The 11,446-nt window shown below is 42.4% G+C and overlaps 1 protein-coding gene across 3 annotated transcripts in view; it reads right to left on the reverse strand.

Moving 5' to 3' along the window:
• Nucleotides 1-11,446, reverse strand: part of GRIK1 (glutamate ionotropic receptor kainate type subunit 1) — a 220,589-nt gene that overhangs the window by 70,714 nt on the left and 138,429 nt on the right. For all 3 annotated transcript variants that reach the window (XR_004648469.1, XM_034793548.1, XM_034793558.1), the window contains exon 7: nt 8,154-8,297. Coding sequence is in view for 2 of the 3 variants with exons in the window: in XM_034793548.1 (XP_034649439.1) it covers nt 8,154-8,297 (144 nt within the window). In the remaining variant the exon portion in view is untranslated. The remainder of the gene's footprint in view (nt 1-8,153; nt 8,298-11,446) is intronic.

Genomic DNA, 11,446 nt, shown 5'->3' on the forward strand with positions numbered 1-11,446 from the left:
TGAGGGTAGTATCTGGGAGCCCAACTCAGGATCCCCGTTTTGCTAGGGACTCTACAAACACAGACAAAAAGACAGACCTGCTCCAAAGAGTTTACAATTCATCGATTCCCAGGCCAGAAGGGACCAGAGTGATCTAGTCTAACCTCCTTTATGACACAGGCCAGAGAACTTTCCCCAAAATAATTCCTAGAGCGTATCTTTTAGAAAAACATCCAATCTTGATTTAAAAATTGCCAGTCATGGAGAAGCCATCACAACCCTTGGAAGTTGTTCCAATGGCTAATTACCCTCAATGTCAAAAATTTACAACTTATTCCCAGTCTGAATTTGTCTAGTTTCAACTTCCCGCCACTGGATTGGGTTAGACCTTGTTCACTAGATTGAAGAGCTCATTATTAAATATTTGTTTCCCATGCAGATACTTACAGACAGTAATCAAGTCACCCCTTTGTCTTCTCTTTGTTAAGCTAAATAGACAGCTCCTTGAGTCTATCATTGTCACTATAAAGCATGTTTTCTAATCTTTTCATCATTCTTGTGGCTCTTCTCTGAACCCTCTCGAATTTTGAATCTTGAATTGTGGGCACCAGAACTGGACACAGTATTTCAGCAGCAGTTGCACAAATGCCAAATAGAGAGGTAAAATAACATCTGTACTCTTACTTGAGATTTCCCTGTTTTGGTATCCCAGGATGCATTAATGCTTTTGGCCACAGTGCCAAGCTGATTATTCATCACAATCCCCAAGTCTTTTTTAGAGTCACTACTTCTCAGGCTAGAGTCCCCCAATCTGTAAGTAATGGCCTACATATTGTTTGCTTGCGCCCAGTTTATCAAGGGATCCAGACCTCTCTGAACCAGTGACCTGTTCTCTTCATTATTTACCACTTCCCCAATTTTTGTGTCATCTGCAAACTTCATCAGTGATTTTATGTTTTCTTCCATGCCATTGATAAAAATGTTAAATAATGTAGGGCCTGAGGGCTCCCACTGGAAACACACCCACTTGACAATGATTCCCCATTTACAATTACATTTTGGGACCTATCAGCTAGCCAGTTTTTAATCTATTAAATGTGTGCTATGTTAATTTTATAACATTCTAGTTTTGTAATCAAAATGTTGTGTGGTACCAAGTCAAATGCCTTACGGAAGTCTATTACATCAATACTATTACTTTTATTGACCAAACTTGTAATCTCATTAAAAAAATCAAGTTAGTTTGACAGGATCTGTTTTCCACAAACCCATGATTTGCATTAATTGCATTACCCTCCTTTAATTCTATACAATGCAAGTACATTAGGAATTTAGTGAAATTATGCCTTATTTATATATCTACAGTAGGATGAGTTAGAATCTACCAGTCTTCTTTGGATCCAGAAAGAACCTAGAATAAGTTCTCTTCTAGGTTTTCCTGAAGTGAACCTAGTATGATGGGAATTAATACTACCAGACCTTTTTCTTTATTGGTGGTTTAGAAAGATGCTTGCAAAAAGAAGTCAAGGGACTTCTTTGGAGTCTGAGGGAAAAGCTCTTTATTACCGTTTGAGCCTACTTGTCTTAAATCAATCAGCCCCAAAATCAAAGAAATCCCTCTTCTAATCTCAGAGATAAGAAGGCTCTTGTGCTTGCAGGCATGCATTTTCTCAACGGGAGTCCTGGGGCATATTTTTGGGGAAGTATTATTGCAGCTCTATTGAAGCTTGAAATAAATGTAATTATACTATAATAAATAATAATAATAATATCAAAGTTGGTAGTCCCTGGACTGACCCAGTGTCCCTATATTGTTGATTTCTAGGGTTCTGAGCCTAAATAAGGAGATTGTTCAGTTCAGAAGAATCCTCAGCAAATTTTGCTAATGATTTTTTAAATAATTTAGTGCCATCAGACTAGATTATTCCTTGATCTAGAGTTTATATGTAAAGCTCTTAAACACAGATTTCTTCTAGCTAATAGTCCTTGAGGAAAATCTTATTGTAGCATGAGGTAAATGAAACTTTAGAGTGTAAATGCTTCAAATTTCTTTTAATCTTTCTTTGGAGGTTTGTGATTTGGAGAAGAGGGATTTCCCAAAGCCTGTCAAAAAGATGCAACACAAACAACAGCTAGGACTGTCACAGCCTCCCATGTCATGTAGGATATTAGCCACTCCTTCTTTGTTATCATCTAGAGATTGAACTCTGGACCTTCAGAGCTAAAACTTGAGAATTGCCTTCCTTCCTCCCACTACCTTGCATTGGAAAACAGCAACAGAGACATTGCTGTGGGAGGAGATTTCCTGGCATGGAACCAAGAAGCAACTTTGTGCTGAAAACCAGGCTGTTGGTGATATGGGCAGGCGGGGGCATGAAGGTCTCCTGCTTGGATAAGGGTGGGCGTGGAGAGGTCTGTCTTCTGTAGCTGGAAGTGGCAGGAATTGGAAAGTAGGGTGGTGTTGGTCAAACAGGTAGAGAAGAAAGAGGGGAACCAAGTGAACTCAACCTTCTTTGCAGGGCCAAATTAACTCTCCTGTGGGCCCAGGCTATTAGATTTTGTGAGGGCCCTGTGTACAAGTCTTTTTCCTGGGAGGGAGTTTGGTGCAGGAGGGGGCTGTGGCAGGGGATTGGGGTGCAGGAAAGGGTGTGGGGTCTGGGAGGGAGTTTGGTGCAGGAGGGGGCTGTGGCAGGGGATTGGGGTGCAGGAGGAGGTGCGGGGTCTGGGAGGGAGTTTGGTGCAGGAGGGGGCTGGGGCAGGGGGTTGGGGGCCCAGGCTATTAGATTTTGTGAGGGCCCTGTGTACAAGTCTTTTTCCCTGGGGCAGGGGGTTGGGATGTAGGAGGGGGTGTGAGGTGTAGGCTCCGGCTGGGAGGCATTTACCACAGGTGGCTCCCAGCCGGCGGCGCAGCAGGGCTCAGGCTGCCTGCCTACCATAGCCCCACGCCGCTCCCGGAAGCGGCTGGCTGCTAGCATGTCTCTGCAGCCCCTGCAAGCACCGCCTCCATAACGCCCAATGACCGGGACGGTGCTGGGGGCGCGGGCAGCACGCAGAGCTGACTCCCTTCCCCGCCGGGGACCACAGAGACGTGCTAGCAGCTGGCTGCTTCCGAGAGCAGAGTGGGACTATGGCAGGCAGGCAGCCTGCCTGAGCGCCCCTTTTAGCGGCCCGGAGATCGCTGCCTGTGATTTATTTCTGCGGGGCCCCCCTTGAGCTGGGCCCCTAAAGCCCCTGCCTTAATCCAGCCCTGCTTTTTTGGAATATCTCCTCCTCCTCTCTCTCTCTCTGCTTTTCTAATGTGCACACCGCCATATCTAGGAGCTAGATACAAAAGTAATGGCCACATTATAGATGCCAGAAAATTACTGAATTTCTCTCTCCAATTTAAGCAACCTTTTCCATGGGAATCGTGGTGACTGTTTCCAGCAGAAACATTGCTAGTCATTATAATACTCATCTTAGGGTGCCTACTTTGTGCCTCTGAAAATCTCCCCCTTTGGAGGATCTGAAGGAATTATTTAATTTTAGTTTTAGATCAATGAAATATTTTGCAGCACCTGCCCCATCCATAGGAATAAAGAGGGTTTTTTTCTTACTGTTACTAGTTTTCAGCAAGAATAGAGCCCACTGTGTTGGGGGGAGCGGTAGAAAAATCTATTGTATTTATCTGTTTAGATTTTATGAGTTTAAGAGGATCCTTTACTGATTTGCTGTTTCTTAACAAGTGGAGGATATTCAGAATCCACTGTCTTTTCGATCAACAGCAGCACAGAAAAATCATCTTTATTTTTCAGATTTTTTTCATGTTTTAAAGGATCTTTCATTGGGATTTTCCCAGAGAATCTGATCATTAAGGTTTTTAATACTGAATGCAGAGTAATTTTCAAAGTAATTTATCCATCTTCCTACAGAGACTTTTCTGGCACTGTAGATAATGGGATTTCTCTCCTTTAAAGACTTAAAGGTGGCAATTTTGCAACAGAAAAGCTTCAAAAACAGACTCCAACAAGAAACTGCTGAGCTTGAATTAATATGCAAACTAGATACCATGAACTTGGGTTTGAATAGAGACTGGGAGTGGCTGGGTCATTACACATATTGAATCTATTTCCCCATGTTATGTATCCTCACACTTTCTTGTCAACTGTCTAAAATGGGCCATCTTGATTATCACTACAAAAGTTTTTTTCTCCTGCTGATAATAGCTCATCTTAATTCATTAGCCTCTTATAGTTGGTATGGCTACTTCCACTTTTTTATGTCCTCTGTATGTATATATATATCTTCTAACTATATGTTCCATTCTATGCATCTGATGAAGTGGGCTGTAGCTCACGAAAGCTTATTCTCAAATACATTTGTTAATCTCTAAGGTTCCACAAGTACTCCTGTTCTTTCTCCCTTCAGTATATGTCATTTCACTTTTATTATAACCAAAGGGCCAAATTCTGTCCTCAGATACATAATTCTCATCATTTGAAGTTAGTAGAAATGTTTTTTATCTTATATTTCCTTAGGGGTGGTAGAGAGGAAAAAGAAAAGTAGAAATTAGAATTTCCCCTTCCTAACTTTGTTTCCTGCCTGTAGGAAGACTAGGAGAGAAGGAAGACTCATGTTTATCCTTTTCGTGTTTACTTTTCCTTTCTGTGTGAGGAAGAATTATGCTTCCTTTTTGTTTCCTTTCTGAAGAGAAAATGACTTTTTTTTCCTCTCTGGGCAATGGATTGGGGGGGAAGGGACAGCAAGCTCAGAAACACTTCAGGGACAAATGAATTAGAAGGTCTATGGACTCTAAGGACTGGTTTACACTTAAAACTTACTTTGGCACAGCTATGCTGTCAATCCCCCCAACCCACAGTGTAGACACAGCCGACAGAAGAGTGTTTCTATTGACATAGCTAATGTCATTTGGGGAGGTGGTAGTGTTACACTGGCAGAACAACTCCTGTTGGCATATGCTGCATCTACACTAGGGAGCTCTGTCGAGGTAGGCTCAGTAGTGTAAATATAGCCTAAGATGAGGTTTGTGAGGATGGGAGGAGTGGTGGTTGAAGCAGCTTTTAGGCTTGACTTAGATGCTTAGGGCTTGTCTACATGGTGGGCTGATGCACTCTATGGGTGTGTGATGTCTAAACTGCGCAAACGTGTTATGCTTTAATTGGTCCATGTAGATCCTGCTGGTGCACTTTAACATAGTGCTATTTGAAACAGTACTACATTAAAGTACATTAGGGATCCATTAGTGTGCACCAGACACATTCGTTAGCATGTTTAACACATTCGTACAGTTTAGAAATCACACCCCAGAAGAGTGCACTACCCTACTGTGTAGACAAGCTCTAGATTGAGATCAACAGTGTCCTACTTTCTTCCAGTGAATATGTGGGAGAGGGAGATCACATTTGCTACAGACATTTTTTTTTGGAGCTAGTTTTCTGTCATGAATAGCTGCGGGAAGAGTAGAGCATGGGCAGGGAGCTGTTATAGGCTTTCAAAGCTCTGCAGCGCTGCCTGCTCCACCTGTAAGCCTCCCCTGATCTCACAAGTACTATGGCCCTTATTGCCACAGGCTGTCCCTACAACAGCCTCATGTTGTCACCTTCTGCTCTCCTCTCTTACAGCCCCTGCAGGAGAGGACCTGCCATGCAGCAATTTTGAACCCCACTGGAACGAGGCACTTTGCTCAATGGTACTTCCACTGCCTCCTGCAAGCTCTTCGGGTCACTAAATGTAGTGTGGGCTTCTTTCTGCTATTGTACACCCCTTCTCCTACAGATCCCCTCCTGGGGAGTCCTGTGCAGTTCAAGAGCTGCTGCATACCTCCTGGCCTCTTGCACAGTGAGTAAAGCTCATGATAGTATCCTCACTCCTTCCCCATCAAACTTTTTAAATAAGGTCCCTGGGGCAAGGGTTGCTCTGGTCCTTACTTTATCCTTTTTAAAGGCAGAAGCTTGGAGGCAGGTACAGGAAATCTACAGAATTTCCCTTGTGGGGGAAAACATAGGAAAAAATAGGCAAGAAAAAGAGGGCAGGAAGGTAAAATGGTTATCAGTACAGCAAAAGAGCAAAAGAACCAATGCTTTGGGAACCTGTGCAGCTGCATAATCAAATGATAGGTAGGGACCTACCTATGACAATCCTTGAAGGAAAGAGCCCTCAAGTATTCTGAGAAGCTGCCTGTATCTTGTCTATATTTTATGTGACTTCATGTTCTGGCTGCAACTTGCTTCCAGAGAGATTCCTGATCTCAATAACATGCCATATCATGCCAGCTACTGTCTATGTATCCCTCAGCCAGCCAGTTCTGTTCCACTTACACAAGTGCAATGTGGGTATAGCTTTGATAGGAATTAAAGCTCTCTGAATGAAGGCAGAATTAGGCTCCAAATGTGGGATGTAGGGAAAAGGAAAGAACAATCACTTCTGACTGCTGCCTCCATACAGCCTTTCCTTTGCAGGAAGAAGAGTTCTGATTTTTACTAATGAGATTCAGTAATGTAAAATAAACTTGTGAGAGAGTGGAAGCACTTCACCCATTTGACAAGTGGGGAATCAGCCTGACAACGGTGGTCAAACAAAGGTTCACCCCAGTTTATACAATGGTAGCAGATGGTTCTTCCATAATTTGATTACTAGCTAGCACTTTAGTCAATGATGAGTACCCCAACCCCATAATAAATATAAATCAAGCAGAAACACGGGAAGTCGCATGGGAAACTTGATCGTGCCTGGAGTTTCTTACTACATTTTTAAGATGGGAAAAAGTTGCCATTGAAATGCAGGCAGCAGCCTTGTGTTTATAAACCAAAGCTCCTAAAGGAGGAAAACAAGATAGAAATGGATATTCTAACTGTGACATTGTGCAGTCTATATGGTTTTATAAAAACATAATAAGAAGTGAATATAATGTAACTGGAATCATTTTATAAAAATATAATAATAAGTGAATATAATGTAACTGGAATATGCTTCATGCAAAAGGTCTCTTGTAAGGTATCATTACAAAGCTTATAATCTACTGAGTGTGATCATTCTATTTGTATAAATGTACCACTCTTGTATCTAAAACTAGAAATATGAAATATAACTCTGAGGGCCTATTGTAATTATGCAAAGTGTGGGCCATTAATAGTGGTTTGGATTCTTGATAACTCTCATTAACCAGGACCATTGTCTGCAGATAGCTGTGTTTACCTGTTAGTCTTCCTGTATATGTGTGTGCTGGCAACTGGGTAATGAAATCTTGCAGTGACATGTGATCATGTCACCTAACCTGGAATCCATCTTTAACCTGGTGCTTTTCCAGTGTGTGTGGGGGTTGAAACCCAGAGGGACAAAGGGTTCCCACCTTATGCAAAAGATATATAAAGAGGTGTAAGAGAACAAGGGGGGGGAGGAGCCATCATGAAGAATCCCCTAGCTACCACCTGAGCTGGAACAAGAGCTGTACCAGGGGAAAGAATTGTGCCCAGGCCTGGAAGGTGTCCAGTCTGAGAAAAAACTTACTTGAAGCATCTTTGAGGATGAGATTATCTGTATTCAGTTTGATTAGACATAGATTTGCGCATTTTATTTTATTTTGCTTGATGACTTACTTTGTTCTGTCTGTTACTACTTGGAACCACTTAAATCCTACTTTCTGTATTTAATAAAATCACTTTCTACTTAGTAATTAACTCAGAGTATGTATTAATACCTGGGGGAGCAAACAGCTGTGCATATCTCTCTATCAGTGTTATAGAGGGTGAACAATTTATGAGTTTACCCTGTATAAGCTTTATACAGGGTAAAACGGATTTATTTGGGTTTAGACCCCATTGGGAGTTGGGCATCTGAGTGCTAGAGACAAGCACACTTCTGTGAGCTGTTTTCAGGTAAACTTGCAGCTTTGGAGCAAGATATTCAGACCCTGGGTCTGAGTTGGAGCAGACGGGAGTGTCTGGCTCAGCAAGACAGGGTGCTGGAGTCCTGAGCTGGCAGGGAAAACAAAAGCAGGGGTAGTCTTGGTACGTCAGGTTGCAGCTGCCAAGGGGGTTTCTGTGATCCAACCCGTCACACTAATAATAGAAATCAGAACGTACAATATGTTCCATAGTGGCATGTAATACAGAATCCAATGCAATAAAGAACAAAGAGAGGATTACGCTGGCTGTAAGCAGATGGTGTACACTTGCCTCTTTTATCAGATTCATAAATCTGGGTCCAAAACGCCATGGCTTGTGTCTGTGGCACTGCAGGGAGCTGACAGTCATTTGGGATGCACGCTGGGAGGCCACTGCTACCATGTAAACAGCATCATACATCAGAGCTGCTTCAGTCTGCATGAAAAATAGAAGGGGGCTCTTTAATTTACATCCTTCTTCCCCCTCCCCTTTTGTCATCTCAGAACGAATATCCGGTTCTATTTATGAGAGATTGAGCTGCTGCTTTTCTGCGACTCATGTGAATCCAAAGTTAAAACAAGAGACAGGCCTTGTTTCTTGTGCTTTGTGTTAATTTGTGCTACCAGGTATTGCTGAGCAAAATATTTAACAATCAGATGGAAGAGTGGTCTAGGCGCAGGAATGAGGAGATTTGCATTTTATTCCCATCTCTGCTGTAGATTTCCTTTGTGATACCAGGGAAGTTATTTGGGGTGGAATTTTCACAAGTGCATCAGGCAAAATATTGAAAAGACTAAGTGATTTAGGAGCCTAAGTCCCATTTTCAGAAGTGACTTAAAGTCTGATTTTTAAAGGTATTTGGGTCCCTAAAGATGCAGAAACTTGCCTAGTGAGATTTTTCAAAAGTGCAGTCAATCCCACTAGTTGCCTGTCTATTTTCAGGTGCCTAAATACCTTTAAAAATATGTCCTTTAGGCACTTAGGCTATTAGGCTCCTAAGTCTCATTAAAAGTCTATAGGACTTAGGAGCTTCTGTTTAGTCACTTTTGAAAATGGGACTTTGTCACTTTTCAAAACTTTACCCAAAGTGTTACTGCAAGCCAATGGGACTTGTCACTGAGGAGTTTTTGAAAATCCCACCCTTACTTTCTGCCTCAGTGGTCCCTTTATATAGAAGGGGGATAATTTTTACTCACCTCACAGGGATGTCGTCAGAATTAATTCATTAATATGCTACATTATTTATTATAAAAATACTGACTAATTCAGAAGTAAATTTGGGCCTAAGAAAATACTAATGACTTTGCAGATGGGAAACTGGACTCGTTTATATGAACTACATAACTAACCCATTTTTTATTCTTTTTCCCCGGTGTTCCTTTGGGAAATTAACAGCTTTGATTCTTTGTCTGTTTCATTTACCTAAGTAAATTACAATGGCATCAGTCTTATCAGCACTGAAGGCTTTTTCTGGCAATCAAATGTGATCTGAATGTACTTGCTAATCTTAATATACTGCAGAGGAGGAATCACTCCTGATACCCCTGGTCAGGCTCTGCACAAAACAAAGCTCCCACAATCAAAAGCTAATCAAAAATGTTATAAATGGTGAGATGTACCGCAGGAGACAATAGCAGCTGTACTGTGGGCCAAGCGTCTTTAAAAGTTCCAAACAGATCCTGTTGACTAAGATCCTAATCCAAAGCCCCACCAAGTCAATGGAAAGACTCTCATTGACTTCAATAGGTTTTGGATCAGGCTTGAAATTAGGCTGACTAGGGCACATTCATCTAGGATGAATTCGGCCTAGAGAGTTTGAGGATTTCTGGTGGAAATGCTTCAGAGCAGATCTCAGTTTGCATCACTATAATGGTCCGACCGTACCATTACTCCAAAATTAGATGCATATATTGTTTGTCAGTGGCAGCACTGCCTGCATTGTTACTGTTGGGTATGAAGCTGGAAATGGTTGATCAAAATTCACTGCTTCTTTAATTGTTAATATTCATCCATCTTGCTGTGTGACATTGAGCCAGTCACTTTACCTCTCTGTCTGTACTTCCCCTCTGATCCTTTGTTCGTTTCTCTATTTAATGTTCAATCATGTCGCTGCACTGAGGAATGAGAGGGCACCTTGCTCCGCTACATGGGCCACCCATTCTGTGGATAGCTGTGCAGGGGGAACAGAAGCCTCTGTGGGATCATGACATCTTCCGCATTGTGCACGTGGTCAGGAGAGAGTGGAGAATGGCTCTGCACTGGCCAGGATAGCTGCCCACGTGCACTGGGAGATGTATGCTGTGCCAGATATAGACCTACTACTTACCTACTAGAGCAACCAGATAGTGACATAATCCCAATAATCTCCCAAATACATTCCTGGAAATGCAATTTGAGTGGGGAAAGGCTTTACTGCTGTGAGGGTTGGTAAAATATGGCAGTGGATTGTTGGTAAGAATCTGGTCCAGTGTTACAGCAATGAAAATCATCACCCTCTGATGGTAGTTGATGGCCTCTGTGAAATGAGTTGGTTTGTTCTCCTCCAATTTTTAGTAACCACCACTCAATGAAAAGGCCAAACACTGTGTTGGCATGGAGACTGCAACTGCTTTCTTACCACTAGTAGCCAGTGCTGTTACACTACCCGGCCAGGGTAATGCAAGCTTGAACTGCTGCCCGTGCTAAACCAGTTCTCTGGATCGACAAATTAACTTAGTAGGCCTGTCAGCCGCCTGCCATTCACTTAAAAATACAACCACATGGAAAAGTCATAAAAACCAAATCAGGGGTGTGCATTGGTAGGGTGTTAGAGACATGGCTATGCCATCATGGACACTAATCAAAAAGTGATAGTTTTATCCAGGTTTTAGTTCAAAAATGATTGTGATCATCACAAAAACATTTTGCCGGCTGCTAGTCGATGTGTTCTAGAATGTGCTGATATTTTGTAGAAAAATTACATTAAAAAAAAAGGCTACTCTGCATTCACAACAACAAACATGAGTATATACAGACATTTCTAGTTGGCTAGCCTGAGATCTATGTATTTCCCAGAAGATCTCAAAGCATCTGTGTGGTTAAAGCCATTCCAGACTGTCTTGCGTAGCCTGAAGAGCAGGACACATCAGAAATTCTGTGTAGTGAACTGTCTTGAGTGTTTCCATGTAACTTTTGCCCTTAATATGGGTTTTTCTACAAAAAAAATGATAGCGTACTACCTCTTCTACAATAGTTAGGCAAAATAGGGTAAATCAGGGGCAGAGATTCAGCCTTTTTATTTCTCATTATTTTGATTTTAATACTTTATTTAGATAGGGTTACCATTCGTCCGGATTCCCCCGGACATGTCTGGCTTTTTGAGCTAAAAATAGCGTCCGGGGAGAATTTGTAAATGTCCGGAATTCCCCCCCATGCAGAGCGCGCGCGGCTAACAGGGCAGCTGGCCGGATGGTGCTACTTACATGGGGCTCCGACAGCCAGCGAGAGCTCCTCCTCCTCTCCCCTGCAGCAGAGATCACTCCCTCCCTCCCTCCCTGCATTAGCAGATCGCCTCCGGCGGTCTGGAGCTCCTCCCCCGCTCCTCC

Source organism: Trachemys scripta, chromosome 1, assembly GCF_013100865.1.
Source record: "Trachemys scripta elegans isolate TJP31775 chromosome 1, CAS_Tse_1.0, whole genome shotgun sequence".
Classification (NCBI taxonomy): Eukaryota; Metazoa; Chordata; order Testudines; family Emydidae; genus Trachemys; species Trachemys scripta.